General features: G+C 37.2%; 2 protein-coding genes across 4 annotated transcripts; one reads left to right on the top strand and one right to left on the bottom strand.

Annotated features, from left to right (window-relative positions):
* The first annotated feature begins 1,011 nt into the window (after window positions 1-1,011).
* Window positions 1,012-9,426, top strand: sybu (syntabulin (syntaxin-interacting)). Of its 3 annotated transcripts, XM_079469406.1 has the most exons (9): window positions 1,012-1,267; window positions 1,482-1,552; window positions 3,853-3,907; window positions 4,124-4,307; window positions 4,622-4,801; window positions 6,292-6,388; window positions 6,563-6,706; window positions 7,369-7,524; window positions 7,601-9,426. In XM_079469406.1, the coding sequence occupies exons 3-9, from the start codon at window positions 3,884-3,886 to the stop codon at window positions 8,727-8,729; spliced, it is 1,914 nt and encodes a 637-aa protein (XP_079325532.1). In that variant the 5' UTR covers window positions 1,012-1,267; window positions 1,482-1,552; window positions 3,853-3,883; the 3' UTR covers window positions 8,730-9,426. The 3 variants fall into 3 exon arrangements, with proteins under 3 accessions (XP_079325532.1, XP_079325533.1, XP_079325534.1); XM_079469407.1 differs by lacking the exon at window positions 3,853-3,907 and having other exon boundaries at window positions 1,026-1,267; XM_079469408.1 differs by lacking the exons at window positions 1,012-1,267; window positions 1,482-1,552; window positions 3,853-3,907; window positions 4,124-4,307; window positions 4,622-4,801 and adding an exon at window positions 5,481-5,749.
* A 931-nt stretch (window positions 9,427-10,357) lies between these two features.
* On the bottom strand, window positions 10,358-15,493 carry ebag9 (estrogen receptor binding site associated antigen 9). The gene is made up of 7 exons (XM_079470552.1): window positions 14,907-15,493; window positions 14,411-14,507; window positions 14,149-14,227; window positions 13,843-13,998; window positions 13,638-13,745; window positions 13,404-13,495; window positions 10,358-12,115 (listed from the first exon to the last, which is right to left on the bottom strand). Exons 2-7 carry the CDS (start codon window positions 14,491-14,493, stop codon window positions 11,998-12,000), a joined length of 636 nt encoding a protein of 211 aa, XP_079326678.1. The 5' UTR covers window positions 14,494-14,507; window positions 14,907-15,493; the 3' UTR covers window positions 10,358-11,997.
* Between the last annotated feature and the right edge of the window lie 583 nt (window positions 15,494-16,076).

Here is a 16,076-nt window from a genome sequence, read left to right as displayed (position 1 = left end):
ATCCTCACACAAAACTTTTGTTAGAGCTCTTGTAGAAACTGTCAGGTGTGACGACAACTGTGCAAATCCTTGTTTTCTAATATTTGTTTTCAATAAGTTCAAATTTTATGTCTTATACAACTTATATTAGGTCAACAAATTACAAAATCACATGGACTTTGATTTGAACCGAAATTTGGATTTCAGAAAAGACATTTTTTTCTAAATGTCAGTGCAGGCTTCCAAATGTTGTGTATTAATAAATGCAAACTCTGCTGACTAGAACAATGGATTGATATTTTTGACGCATTTTACGTGTTTGCTGTTTAATGAATTGGTGCGGGATTATTGTTGTTTTACTTTTTGTTACTGTTAATAACAGTAGAATATATCAACTCAAGGAGCATCAGCACCAGCAGATGGCAGCAAAATGCCACAATACCAATTCCCCGAGGTTCACATAATGTAAAAAATTGTGCTGTTTTCATTCAACAGGTTCTGGCGCCAACTTGCTTGCTAAAATGAATATTATTTTTCCAGGAAAAGGCGTAAACAGTCATTAAAGAAATAGGAACTAAAACAGTGGTTTTAAGATATTTTAACAATCATTTGATTAATAAATATATTACACAATAACTGCGAGTTAACACACCAAACATGACCTAAGCAATCACATTCACTTGCGCTAATTTCACGCTTGTCTGACGAGTTGACTTCAGCACCATGGAGAGCCGACGCCAACAAGTCACAGAGTTTTCTGTCCGCATGGTGCTGAAGACGCATGAAGCACCATGAGGTTTTCAAAAGATCAAGCCAGAAAACTGTACGTTGAAAGATGAAACCTCATCCATGAGCCATTACAACAGTGCAAGACACTATAGCATAACGTCCTTCTGTATGTCAACAGCGTAACGACCATACAAACAGTGACACAATATAGTACTTCAGAAAAACTGTACACGTCAATAAAACGGACTCGTTTAATCTCTGTCGATCATCTAAGGGTTAAACCCTTGTTGCTCGTTACATAACGCACTTGGAACATTAGTCAGATTCACGTCGCTGGCGATGTCCGTTGCCTCTTCTCCTTGAGCACACGCGCTATTCCGGATGCAGCAAGAGATGTGTTTTGTTTGAATAATTTGGCATCGCTCGCAGACAGGGGGTAAGAGTCGATAACACCACACCAAAACAAGGGTGGGGATTGAGAACGCACATTCTGTTGTTTTGATACAGAGCTGCGCATCCTTTCACTCCAAGCTATCGGGAGTCCAGCCCGCATCACAAGGCAAGTGTATTTAGGTGCTGCGTCACACTGTTGTTTTGGCCTTTTTGACTTACTAACAGACATGCTACATATATTAACTTTATTATGTTCATTGTTTTGTATTAGTAATTAATAGTTGCTTTCATTAATATTGGTATTAATCGGTAATATGTTTCATTTTAATCAAAAGTGGGATTTGTTTTAACGTATGCTTTTTGTTGGACCGGCTGTTAAGGTGGGACACAACGTCCTTTGAAAAGATCACATTTTTGTGACGCTAGCCAGCAGCTGAAGGTTATCAAACAGGTAACTGTAAATAAAGTTGAAATTTAGATATTCTTTGCATTTACACGATGGGATATATTTAAACAAAAGATTTTTGTTCAGAAAAGTATTCTTTTATGAGATTATGAGCACCGTGTATTACAATAAATGCGCCTTTTGTAATTTCTTAAATCAACTGGAGATAAAACCTGCTATAAGAACATATCACAGCAAAATCGAAATATTTTTTGATGCATGCTGATGTACATGACAAATACATTCAAAATGGAGAGTAACCATTTAAAACAATTTATTTAAAAATGTGCAGAGTATTAAAAAAGTAACTAATGAACACATTATCTAACTTTTGTATTCATGCTTGCAATGTAGAAACGCTACAAACTGCAAACATAAAGGTGTTTAGAGCCACCAGCAAATGCATTTATATATTTATGTGTCTAGACGTTGTGTCATCAATGCTTAAAATTATACAATCACTACTGCTTAGGTAACTGGCTTTAAGAGATAGTTCACCCAAAAATAAAAAAGTAATAATTTACTCTAATGTCTAACCCTTATGTAATTCGAAACATATGACTTTAATTTCTCACAAAACAAGGATATTTTGAAGAATGTTGGTAATCAAACAACACTGGCCCTCATTGACTTCCATTGTAGACAAAACCACTGAAACCTTCTCAAAATATTATTTTTTATTTTGGGGTATACTAAAACCATACTTTTAACCATATACGAATGCTCAAGGGATCCTTTCAGATGTTTTTTTTTGTTAACTTTGACAATAGCCAACAGAAGAGGCAGTTTAGTTTTAATACATATCAGGACTCAGAGCAATAAAACGCAAGACTAAAATTAAAATGGTTATTTTTGAAGAAAACTTGGACTCTTATTTTCCATAATCATCCTGTGCTTGAATTTTTTATCAATTTATATTCTGATAAAGACAGGCCTAAGACAGCAACATACTGTATAATGAAACCGAAATTCACTGTCATATGTGTACGCGTGATTTCCACTTGTTTAAACAAGGACAAAACATGAACATCGCTAAACATATAACCTCTGACAATGTGACTATACTTCTGCTTTATCAACTTAAACCAGTTGTTCCATTTGTATAAACCATTTATGGGATGCCCTTAAGGCATGAATGCATCCGTAACAACTTAACTTTGTCTGGCAATTCATGAGATATTCTATTTAGCTGGAAAAGGTTAAACCATTTGTCAGGACACAAGATATCAATCGACGACTGAATGGCTGACTAATACCACCACCAACCTCAATCTGTCTATTTTACAGATTCTTTGTTGAAATGTTGCTAGGTTCTGTTGCTAAGGCTCGGTTTTATGCTTGTTAAGAGAAGCAACTCTCATGAGTGGGCACTCTGCCAAACAGTCAAGAATCAACATTTTTAGTGCATTGCCATTTTTACGTACCATTATATAGACATTAAACCAAAGCAAACACAAGCAGGTAATTTCCCTATGTTTTAAAAGCATAACATAACTTGAATGGCTGCATAACTGCATTTTGCAATGAAACATGTCATCTGGAGAAAAACTGAAAGTGGCAAGAGCTCAGAGAACGCAATGAACACGAAGCTTAAGGGGTCAATTACAAATTGCCCTTACATACGTAACCAACTTCAAAGTGATGCTGACAACAATGACCACAGAGTACACCACTATAATCAAGAAATGGCACAATGACGTCATAGTCAATCAAGCGTGATACATTACATTGAACTATTTAGTGGTTGAGCTCTAGCTGTTTCTTCAGGTTATGTGGTCAGATTACAGAGATTATAAAACACACACATAGCGGCTGTGCAATACTCTCACTGTATAAACTCACTGTTGCAGTCAAGAGGGGTGGGATTTCATCATCCCAGAGTGGACATGGATTAATTTAACCATATTACTTCCTTCTCAAAGTCAAAAGCCTTTTACATAATATTGGGTTTATTCACTGGCCATATCCAAATGAATCATGTTTACTTTGCACAGCATCCGATGCAAATTCAGCAGTTAAAATGACAACTACTAATAGTAAATGTATTCTATTTAGTGGGTAAAATTTATTACAATGTGCATTAAGGGAGGAACTCAATGTGTATATACAGTATATAAATATATATATATATATATTTTTGTCTTTTAATTTCCATTAGATAATTCAAAGAAATCGAGGAGAGGGACAACCATCGTTTTAGCCTGGCACAGCATATGAGACTGTTAATTTATGTGCATTTTCTTTTAGTACAGTTTTTATTTCTAGGTGATATTCTCATAAAACCTCAATTATTATTTTCTTTGCAGTTTTACATGAGAGATTACCCGATTAAGAAGAATGGGACCCTTTCAAGCATTTGAGGTGCTTGCCTTCTTAAACCTTTGTCTTATCACATTAATGTGCCACACATGAATCAACCTTATTTTTAACTTTACCACCTCTTAATAACCTTAGGGACCAACACACAATTCAGCAAATGATCATCTTAAATAGGTTAAATAACTTACCTCAGTAGTTCAGTGTCTCTCTGTTGGCATTAGATATTTGCAGTTATCGGTTTTTAAACGTTTACTGCAGGTAAAGTCATCAGAGAAGGGAAGAATGCGCAGCCGTATCCCCCGTCCTGTCTTCCACACCTTGTGTCCAAAAGTAAAGGAATCAGCTGTCTCCACCATGCCATTGTCAGAGGAGAGCAGCAAGGATTTCGACATTAGCTCACAGCACTCTAAAAGAACCATCAGTCCCAACAGCCTGTCCTCAGGTGGGCCACCTTAGATGTCATGACATGTTAAACCATGCATATGATGTGACATTAAGACAAAAAATCTGAAATGTCTACCTGCGTCTTGCATATTTCACTATAATCACCCACACAACTCACACAAAGGAAATGAATACATTAATTAATGCATCAACTACAAAAAAACTTTGTCTCTTTTGAAGTTGTTATTATGTACACTGTGAGATATCTAAAAAAAAAATGCAACCTTTGTGATACGGAAAAGAACACCAATACAACCTTTAAACAGTTGTTACATCACTTGTTGACAGTTTCATGTGGTTTTACCTTCTCAGATGATACTGGATGCCCAAGCAGCCAGTGTGCATCTCCAGCCAAAAGCCCACTGAGTTCACCCTCTCTGGGAGAGCGCAAGGTCAAAGTGAAGAGAGTTAGAATGAATGTAGTGGCCGACTGGAGTGAACCTGCACAGAAACGGAGGCAACAGAAACAGCATAACCCCATAATGCATAAAGGTGATTTCCAAAACACATTACTGAAGTGATTAACATATTAAACGTTGTGTTCAAAATGTATTTTATTGTGTTGCTATCGTATTTACTGTCATCTAATAACTAAATATGTTAAGCTCACATACAGTTCGGTTATTAAGCAAATGATAACTAAATGTCAGTAAATGTTTGTCATATCGTGTCATATCGTGAAGTCTCGGTAACTTCTTATTCAAGAACGTAAATATAGCGAAATAGTAAAAACATAGCATAAAATGAAGACACCTTCCTTGTTAAAGCTGGTCAATTTCTTATTCGTTTTTAGGTTTAGGTGTCTCGCGTATCTAGGCGTTTAAATAAACAGCATGTCACCCGCAGTTTTAAATCCAGTATATGTTTTCCGCTTTTGTAAAATGTAAACAAAATCATTGAAACCCGTTCACTGTTCTGTGTTTGACAGTCGCGATGAGTAAAGGGCGCCGCCATCTTTGATTTGTATATCTACGGCTACGGTTATGGGTGGTATTATAATGAAAATTATGCTTCATTTGTGTTTTTTTAATGCATTTTCAGACCGTTCCTGAAGATAATCATACATTCTGCCATGTTCATGAAAGTTAATTGTTTAGCTTGACGCAAATTGTGTCTGTTTCGTAGACTAGGGAGTGAGTTTTAAGTGTCTATGAGAGGAAATACGCAAACTAAGCAGGAAATAACAGGTGTCGTCTTTTTAGATTATTCTTTACTGATTGGTTAGCGTGTAGTGTTTCAGATGGCCAATCAGTGCAATTAAAAGTAGTTCACGCCCACCATTGGCTATGAGGGCTCACAGCGTTTGAACTTGACCTTGGCGACTGCACTGTTTTATGGTTGTTAAAGAGTTAGTCACTTATTTGGTTAGTTAGTTGACACGTTCAGAAAGGAGCACACAGTGTATCATGGTGTTGTCAAAAGGAAAGAGATGCTTCTCAGGTCTGTATATTTTATTAGTTATATCAAATATTCCACCTTAACCTTTGGTTTTGTCTTCAATCATCAACCTTTACGTTTGTAATCGCTATTTTTGTATATATTATTTTATGTTAGACATGCTTTGTAAACACGTCTTGATCTGCGTGGTAATGTAGCTTCACCAGCTTTAATTTCCGTGCAGTGTAAATGGTACAAGGTCAGATAATACACAACCTTACAGAAATGTGGCATCCGGTACATGCAAAGAAATACAGAATGTGCCTTCTTTAGCCCGAGATCTGAATAAAAGAAGCAGACAAGTGCTCATCATATAAGTGCTCATCATATAAGTCCGTAACCTTTTATCCCCGACAAGCTTCTTTGATCGGGCTACTGGAAATATGGCAATCGAAAACGTGCCTGGGTAATGCATTTGGGGGTTTTGAAGCGGGCTTGCAAGCGGTTTGGGTGTGCCTTTATGGATGCCTTTGAGAAGTTTTGCTGAAGTTGTAGATATCTTCGAAGGAACTTTAGATTTTGAATCTCTGTTTTATGCATTGCAGGCAGCGAGACTGATTTCAGCTCATCCAGTAGTGCTGGAAGCTATAAGACGCATGAGGTTCTCTCCAACTCCACAGGGAAAAACGTATCTTCACGTAGGTATGGAACCAATTGCAGTGACATTTATTTTTCAGTTGTTTGTGCGTTTATATTGTATTTTGCCTAAATAGTATGCATACTAAAAATGGCAGTGTGCACTTCTGAACATAGCCCCGCGTGTGTCTAAATTGCTTTTTCTCATGAATGTGTTTGAATTGTTTTTCTCTCCCGCAGCCGCGGGCCCCACATCAGGAGCATGCCTGTGTTTAAGCCAGCAGGAAGCCCCTCCGCCCCTCGCAATGCAGAGCTCTATGCCCCTTACCGGACGCCCCCCAAACCCCCCTCTGTCACAAACAGCAGTGGCAGCTCCTCCAGGAGGTATGAACCAATGTCAGAAATGTACAGGACCAGATTTATTCGATGCTGGCTCATATTGTATGTACATGGAAGGTGTTATTGTGTCCTCTACCTCTTCTCAGAAAAAAGTATTAGATTGGTCATGGTTTGGCTCTGCCAAGCTTTTAGGGGATTTTGAAAAAATTATCTGGTGTCATTGTTGAGAGGATGAGAGAAGTAAAGTGGTTTTCGGTGCCAGATTTTTGTGTGGAGGGTGATGGGGCATTATTTTATTCCCCCACATTTAGCCCGTTGTGATGCTTTTATAGTGTTTTTGTTGTTGTTTTTATCTTCGTATATGTATATATTTTTATTGTATATATGTTTTTTATTTATTTAGCGAAGACTCTATCTAAGCACACCATGTGTGTTCTGTAATGCCTGCCTGAGCTCACTCCAGTGTCCTTATTTGTTCTCCCATTGTGTATCTCTGGCACAGATGCAAAGCTGACTTCAAAGCAAAATAGCAGGTTGAAAGGGAGCTGTTGTTGTGACTTTCTCTCTTATTTAATTTTTTTCAACCAGCAAAGTTTTTTGGAATATGATTTGTCTGGGAAGGTTGTTCGGTATACTGATTTTTTTGTATCTCGTTTAACTTATTATATTTGCATGGTACATCAACTCAGCCCAGTCTTTACTTGCAGAAGAACCACTCCTGTGTGCTATCATTCCTGCGGAGACAATCACGGCATCAAGCCACCCAACCCGGAGCAGTACCTCACCCCTCTGCAGCAAAAAGAGGTAGCCATTCGCCACCTCAAAACCAAGCTCCGAGACTCTGAGCACACAGTTTGTGACCGGTGAGATTTTAACCTTCTTTCTGTGTTCTAATCGATCATTTGCAAAAAGAAAGACTTGTATCTTTAATTCTTACAGAGAGGCTGATATTGTTGAGCTGAATACCCAGCTGGGACGCATGCGAGAAGACTGGATCGAGGAAGAATGTCACCGTGTGGAGGCCCAGCTGGCTCTCAAGGAAGCGCGCAAGGAGATCAAGCAGCTTCGCCAAGTGGTGGAAACCATGAAGAACAGCTTAATGGAGAAAGACAAGGGCATCCAGAAGTATTTCATTGATATTAACATTCAAAACAGGAAGCTGGAGTCTTTGCTTCACAGCATGGAGTTTGCTCAAAGCGACTGCAATTTGCAAGATGAGCCGACTCTAGACTATATCTGTGAGTCTCCGGAGAGATTCGCCATGGGCAAGCTAGAAATGGAGCTGCAGGTAGAGGAACAAGCAGTGGAGGAGATGGGTGATAGTGAGCTGCTGATAAATGACGAAATGGCAAACCGAGCAGAGATTCTGGAGCTGGTTCTCATGTCCACTGCTGTCGATTCTAGTCAGGATGGTGACATCAAGATCATACCCCAACCAGGACTGTCAACCCTAGAGCAGAGCATCTCAGAACAAGGAACAGAGGAGCAGATCTCCAAAGACGAAAGAGGTGTCCAGACTGATGAGATAATCTACACCCATGATCTCCAAGCCCTCCTTCTCCAGCTGCTGAAGCTTCAGGGGAATGGGCTTACTGGTTCATCCATTCTTTCCCACCAACAATCCCAGAAATTGCAGATTACAAAAGATGAAGAAGCACAAGATCCTTTAACTGTAAAAGAGGAGTTGCCTGAAGCACAAGATGAAATCAAAGATGTTGGCTTCACATGCACCAACACTGTTCCAAACACGATCTTAACACCTGAAAACCCCAGTGATGCTGGTCTGTGTTTTTCCGAGCCTCAAATGAATCCCCAGCTTGATTTTGATCAAAAGAAGACCAAAAACACCACTAGTATGGCTGTAGTGGCAAAAAAACACTGGAGCAATAGCTTTCTGGTTGATCTGGTTGCTGTGGCAGCGCCTGTACTTCCAACCGTGGCGTGGCTGTACTCGCAACATGGTTTGGTTGGAGGGGCTCCCGTGTACAATATCTCAGCTTTGATTCGGGGCTGTTGCATTATGGGATTACACTCGCTCCGCCATGTTTCACACGGGCCAGACACTTAGAGGCCCTTACTCACAAATATAGCTTGTCCATAAACAAAAGCACTTAAAATTCACCTTAACGTAGAGGTTATGTTTTCGTACACCTGTGATAATTCACGTCCCTTTTTTTTAGTTGCGAAATTCCTAATTTGCACAGCGTATATTTGCCTAAAGTTGAGGCACAGAGGATGAATTTAAAGGGATTTGAGTTTTGTCTTTTTTTGTTATTTATTGTTTTTGTGTGTGTGTATAGAAATATATATTATAATATCAATAATTTGCATAATTAATCAGGTTATGTTGCTAAAGTCTTGTTATTTGCTGACTGTGCTGTTCCCTGCTTTGTATACTGTGAAAAATAGTGGTTGACTGTCGGTTAACCATTGTTTTGTTGTAGTTAAAATGTCACTAAAACCTTCTGCCAAAGCTTCAATGTGTTCACAGGTTTGTGTTGGTTGAAAATGTATTTCTCTCCTCACCATGTTGTTCTGTTTACGAACATTTTCCAGCAGCTACCACAGTACAGCGAACACTTGTTATCTGCCTGAGCAATGTGCAATATTTTTGTTTGTATCAGATGTTTCAGTATATTTATTATTAAAGCATGGAAACCCCTACAAGTTTAGACTTTGTGGTTTTTGTGGATTTATCTAAAATTGCTGTCTGACTAATCCGAAATCAATCTGAATTTAAAAAAATTAAAATTCTGTCAGCATTTATTCACCCTCTTGTCATTTGAAATCTGTATGACTTCCCTTTTTCTGCAGAACACAAAAGATATTTTGAAGAATTAATTCGGTAACGTGACAATGATGGTACACATTCCCTTTTGTGAATTGTATGGCCACAAAGTCGATAGGGTACTGATGTCTTTCAGTTACAAACAAAAAACGTTTAAATTCATCACCTTTTTACATACAGTATCCATTTGTGCAGTTGTTTCCTCTCAAATCCAAATCCGCCTGATAAATTTTAAGTAGTTAAATAATTGTTTTAATTATTAGTAGAAAGATACATTCATCTACAGGATTATCTTTAATCCTCGCACATTCACATTAATCAAATTGCAATAAATTCAACTGATGTTCTATTTTTTATAAAGCATTATTTTCCCAGTGTATTTCAGGTCTCCCTTGTTCTAAGAATGTTACTTAAAAAGGCTTTACACATTGAGAGAAATCTCGTCGGCATCAGATGAAGTGCATTCATGCATCTATAATTAATCTCCTGTGGACACAAACACGCAAACACAATACATAGACACACAATTAAAAACATTGTTTTATATAATACAAAAGATACGTAGGACATGCCTCTCAGCACCAAGCAGTACTTTCACACAACTGAAGCGGAGACCAAAACAACCATTACAAGGACCCCCGGGCACCCAGAAGAACAACCATTACATCTGATTTGTTTCCAAATGGGACGTTGCATGCATGAAACAGCAAGATAGACAAAGTGCTTGCTGTTGTTTACTTTTGGTCCATCTAGCACCTTAAATGAGAGATCTCTGATCTTAGATCAGTTTTATACTGTCTTTATATGAGAAATATGTACTGTGTATTGGGACTATTTTCAAAATGCATTTGTGTTATGTTGTTCCGGTGAAGATGTGCTGTAAAGATACATACATTCATGTTTTGTTTATATTAACTTTATTTAATTAACATTCTAACAAGCTCGTAGATTAACTCATAAGTAAACCAATTAAATGCACCGTCAGACACGATGAAGATCCGCATAACTGCAGCAGTGTGTAATGTATAATTCAGTCAGTTCATCTTCCTCTCTTCGTTTAAGTGGGTCAGGCTGTGGGAGCGTTGTGGGACCGGGGGCGTAGCTGAGGCAGATGGGGATTATGACATCACATTCTCACATAGAACCTTATATCGCCCTGGATAATTCATCCGACCTTGAACATCACAGAACACATAATCCAGACCAAAGATTCCGTGACAATCAAATATTACAAAGTTTCTTGGATTGCTGACTGCCTGTTTAAGACATCATGATAACTTCAGCACTAAGGTAAAAGTGGTAAAAGTGTTACTGTGAGAAATGTGTTAAAAAAATTACATAAGAATAAAACAACAGATCCAAATTAAGCAAGTATATTTTACAACTATAAGGCTGTTCTCTGCATAACGATAAAACACATTTGAAAGTGTGGTTGGGAAAATAAAACAAAAATAAGTAATAACAAAAAAAGATTTATTCTGTTTTTCATAGTTCTCTGCTCTTGGCTTAATCTTTCTTCTCAATCATAGCATGCAGAAGTTAATATCAGCACCATTTTCATTTTTAAAGGACAGGCCTCAATTTATCGATAGACATGACCTCAACAATTTCCCATTTCATATTAAAGACACAGAACAGTTCTGAATCTGAATAGCATTCATATGCATTATAATAGCATACAAATAGCATTTATGACAATTTAAATATTTTAAATAAGTAAATCAGTTGTTTAACAGAACCAAAATATCCCTGTCACACAACAAATCTAAATGGTTAGGCCTGTGACCAATGTGGTGAACTTTTCAACACCTTTTAGCAACAGACACTGAGTCCTACCAAAGATAATAGATGCCTTGGTTGCCAATGTGAATATTTTAATATTCTGAAGTTTCCATGACAACCCACCTCTTATAAAAATCTCAGTACATATCTCAGCTCACCATTTCCAATCCAACCATTTTATTTACCATATAGCCAGATCAAAGTTCAGGTTTAAAATAAATGTTGCACATTAAAAAAAAACAATATAAGGTCTCTAACAATTACTTGTGATTAAGAAAGCAATTACCAGAATTTTTCGAGGAAAACCAACAAGCTACTGCCAAATTGCGTGTCAAGAGCAGAAACTCAAGGTTGCATAAATCTGTCCAGTGTTTAAAGCACAGTCAGTTACAAGACTACAAAGAGGAAGAAAATAAAAAAACATGGGAAAAAGACAAAGGCAAAAAATTCTGTATTCCGCAATTAAAATGATTCTGCAAAATTTCTTTCAAGTTTCATAAATACTGACACAAAAACCCATCCAGTTTTTCTTTCAATACACGCCCTGAAAGAATATTCACAATTAACTCAAAAACAAAAGGAGAGGTTCTCTGTGCTGTGTTCTGTCCAATATACATAAATCCCAAGAAACAAACAGAATTCCTCAAGACAACTGAAGTAGGCCTACTTCAGAGAAGACAGCGGTGTGGTGGCCTGGACAAAACAAGGTCAAACTCAATATGGTGAGTTGTTTGGCTGTTGTTTAGTGTCTGGTGTTGTATAAATGTTATGATAGTTTGACAGCGATCTTCTGCTCTTTCTTCATCATTCTTTGCACGTCTTTCTCCATTTTCTTCCTTTGCTGCTCCATAGAACGTCTCTCTCTTTCCACCAGCTTTTGCTGCCTGCATTCAGGGAACACAGAAAGAATTGTATTTAATTATAGTTTATTTATTGCAGGTTAGCCTGGTTTAACCACCTCATAGAATAAGACCATGAAAAACACATAATGAACAAGTAAGCTATATCTCTTATTGCTCCCTGAACTGTTTGTAAGTTGCTTTGGATAAAGGCCTCTGCTAAATGACTAAATTTAAATGGCCAGGTCTGGCTCAATGTAGTGTAGGGTGCAATGAACAATGATTTTATACTGACATCTAGTGGACAAACATAGGATACCACCAGGCTCCTAAAACCAAATTTGAGTAGGCCACAAAAATAGGCAAAAACTTCAAGGTACCTTGGAGTACTCATCCCGATACAAGACCAACAATATGATGCATCCAGATACAGGACCATTTTTAATTACGTTTCTTTTCAGCAGAATTTATTAACAATATTATCTGTTTTTATACATTGAATAACCAGTGTTAAAACAACTTTGATAACGGAGTAGCAATTGTGTTTTTGATATGATGATCAATTGTTTTGGACTAGAAAAATTCTAGGTTCAGATCATATTACAGATTTAGAGAAAAATACACTTGCAGAAACTTGCCATTCATAACGACTTATTAGTTAATCAGACAAAACAATACTCACTAGTTGTATCAAATAGTTTTGACAATTAGTATGAACTATGAAGTGAAAATGTAAAAGATCAAGTCCCTATACTTGTTTCAAAAACTACATCCTATGAATGCATCAAATGAAGCTACATCATATGTAAATAGATAATATGTTTAACGAATAAATATGAATATGTGCATAAACATATTCTAAAGAATTTGAGCTAGCGCACGCTTGCTTTCACTTTATGATGGTGAAACTTTGCAGGTAATCCGTGGGACACATGCATACAGAATCGTGGGGCACGATCTGTACGGATGACGGATAAACAACAATTGGATCCTTTACACGACTAATAACTGTTACAAAATATAGTATATGACACATAATACTTGGCTGATTTCAAAAGTGTGGCAGAATCGATACGGAGGCAGATATATTTTGAACACAGCCCTACAACAGTTCTAATGTATTTAAACTTGCTAAAATGTGTTTATTAGTGGCTTAAACAATTTTGCCAAAATAATAAATGAACACACAATAGGTGGGGATGGGTAGAACATTGTTAATGACAGGAATTGCAGTTCTGCACAAACACGCACAACGTTGTGCCGGGTTCTTTGGGTGCAGATTCTGTGTTCCACGGCAATGACACACTCATGCTTGTGTGATACTAAAGCCTACCTCAGCACTTCCTCAGCCTCCCAGGCTGCATCTTCCTCACCCTCCCAAGCGTTTTTGTCTTCCTGCCAGGTGTCAAGATCTCCCAGTTCCGCCTGTTGTGCACAGAAACATGGCCCTTGTTAGGTGTTGACTCCCAAATGTACTTTAAAACATTCTTAACTGAGACAACCTTTTCTGCCTTTATACAAATGTCTAAGGGTGTGGTAACTGTTGATGTCATGTGATTTTACTCACAGATGGTTGTATGAAGGACATATCCTGAGTGGCAGCTAATCTGCTGGAGAAACCAGAGGAACTGTCTGGCATGGAAAAAGTCTGAGGTTCCCTTTTCTTCAAAACAATCTGGAAACAAAAGAGAACAAGCAGGAATAAATTACTAAAATAAAAAGCAAAAAAATGGCAAGAACAAGATTCCTTAAGCAAATAAAAACAAACCCACTTTTTGTGTTTTTCTGATGGTGGGAGTCATGTCTTTAAAGTAGTCTGGCTCTTCATCTTCTGATTCTTTCTGAGGAGGAACCGTCCCGTTACCACCTTCAATTTTGATACTTGTAGGGCCTTCTTCATCCCATGAGCTCCACTCCTCAATCTCAGGCTAAGGTGATTTATAAAACAAACATTTGATTATTACCTTAGTGAATACAAAAGTCGATACAAAAAACATCACCCAAATCCTAAAGCTATACACTAAACAAAGTATTGCAATATCTATATAGGGTCCAACAAATAGATATGATTCAGAAACCTGTTTTGGTACAGATGAGAAATCTACTGTAGTAGGAAGGGTGATCTGATCTCCACTCAGCTTGCGTGTCCTTCCAGTCCTACATTAACAAAAGACAACAGTCAAAACACATAACCACAATGACAAAACAAAACGACCACAACACTTTAAAAGGCACGGTCATCTCCAGATCATGGATTAATGTTGCACAGGGCAATTTATGGTGTTAAAATTACAATCTTCAGTACTTTATTCTTAAATCTGGTTAATATTAAACACTTACCTGCAAATCAGTCTCTTGAAGAATGAAAGGATAGATGCCAAGCAGGTGCATATTTTGAAAAGGCGAAACTGAGTAATGGCCATATTATATGTTATATCTAAAAAAAGAGAGGGGGGTCAAATGTGTGCATTAACTTATAATATAAAAACATGACAAACATTTAATACAAAGCAAGAAACAGCAGCCATCCAAACATATGGATTTTATGTAGAAAAGTATAAAAACGCACGAGAAGTATCTACCGTTGGGATTAAATGATAAGAAAATTGCATAGATGATGCATATCGAGACCCCGATGCACCCTCAACCGACCTTTAGCAGCAAGAATCAGGAAAGCAAATACAATGTAATAGCACTTGCTAATGTTAGCTAGCTAAATACGCAGCTAACAGAACATCTCTGTTGCTCAGCCAGGTTCAATGATCTTAGTTTACATTCACAGATAGTGTATGGTTGAGTGAATTATGAAACTCTGCAGATTCATCTGTTTACTCACCGGTCAGGTCGATTAAAGACAGTCGATGTGGCTGAAACCATAGCACGGAGCTAGCAGACCGATACAGTTACAACACGTACAGGTGGGAAGCAACGGGTGAGATCAAAGTATTTTGGAAACGACAGACATCAGAAGAACAGAACCATCATGAATAGGGGCTGTCAAATGCGTCAATTTCATCCATCTTACTCTGATGCAGGCAGCCATCGTCCCCTCATTGTACTACCTCTACATACACCAACAGGGAACTGGTGACTGTGGGTTGCCAGATTGCACAGAAAAATAGACGACTTACATTGTTTGTGATACATTTGCCAGGATTTGAAACTAACGCTAATGTAGCATATGTACCAATTAATATATTATTGAACGTTTTCAGTATTTATGGGTATAATTCGTGTGACGTAAAAAGCACTTTATGATTTGGATTACATGCGTTTTTTAAACGCAATATGGCAACCATTAGTACGTTTTGCGCAAACTTAAAGCGACGCTTTTGTAAATTTTCCACCATACGACAAAGTAAAGGTCCGTATTTAAAAACTACATTTTGTTACATTAAAATTCAGAATATAAAGACGTTACCCTCAAAAATAATGTGCTTTTTTATAAATGTAGTAGGTACATAATGCTTTTATTTCAGGGTGGAATGTAACTATAATAAACCATAAATGAGTCTCAATAAACATTCTTCCATTAACTTCTTATTATATATTTTTAATAAGAAGTTATTTACATGTAAAATAATGACACATACAAAATGTGTTTTACAAGTTTATTTATATGACTGACAAAATGTTGTTGTTTTTGGATTGTGATACTGGTTCATTGGAAATAGATAATATACTTGAAATTAATATTCTACATGTAAAATACTGTATAGATAAAGCAAAGACTTTGTCAATTTGGTAGAATATTTTTTATATGATTATTTAATATTAATACAATTCAATTCAATTTTATTTATATAGCGCCTTTCACAATTTGCATTGTTCCAAAGCAGCTTTACAGGGGAAAAACGAAAAACCCAAGAAAGGGTAAAACACACTACATGGTGTGTTATATAATAAATCCAATTATTCTAGTAAATAATATCTAATGTCAGCATCTCCTGGTGGTTTATTTAGCATATTTGCTTTAAGTGAATGCTTGGCTGAAAAGATGAGTCTT

This window comes from Barbatula barbatula (genome assembly GCF_947034865.1).
Source record: "Barbatula barbatula genome assembly, chromosome: 12".
Lineage (NCBI taxonomy): Eukaryota > Metazoa > Chordata > Actinopteri > Cypriniformes > Nemacheilidae > Barbatula > Barbatula barbatula.
This window is presented reverse-complemented; position numbering and strand designations above follow the sequence as displayed.

Bases quoted from the DNA above. Each gene is read 5' to 3' on its own strand.
- sybu (XM_079469406.1), top strand. From the start codon at position 3,884: ATGGGACCCTTTCAAGCATTTGAG. The intron at 3,908-4,123 runs GTGCTTGCCTTC...CGTTTACTGCAG, and splicing joins GACCCTTTCAAGCATTTGAG to GTAAAGTCATCAGAGAAGGG. The intron at 6,707-7,368 runs GTATGAACCAAT...CTTTACTTGCAG, and splicing joins AGTGGCAGCTCCTCCAGGAG to AAGAACCACTCCTGTGTGCT.
- ebag9 (XM_079470552.1), bottom strand. From the start codon at position 14,493: ATGGCCATTACTCAGTTTCGCCTTTTCAAAATATGCACCTGCTTGGCA. The intron at 13,746-13,842 runs GTGGGTTTGTTT...TTTTGTTTCCAG, and splicing joins CCATCAGAAAAACACAAAAA to ATTGTTTTGAAGAAAAGGGA. The intron at 12,116-13,403 runs GTAGGCTTTAGT...CCCTGAATGCAG, and splicing joins GAGGCTGAGGAAGTGCTGAG to GCAGCAAAAGCTGGTGGAAA.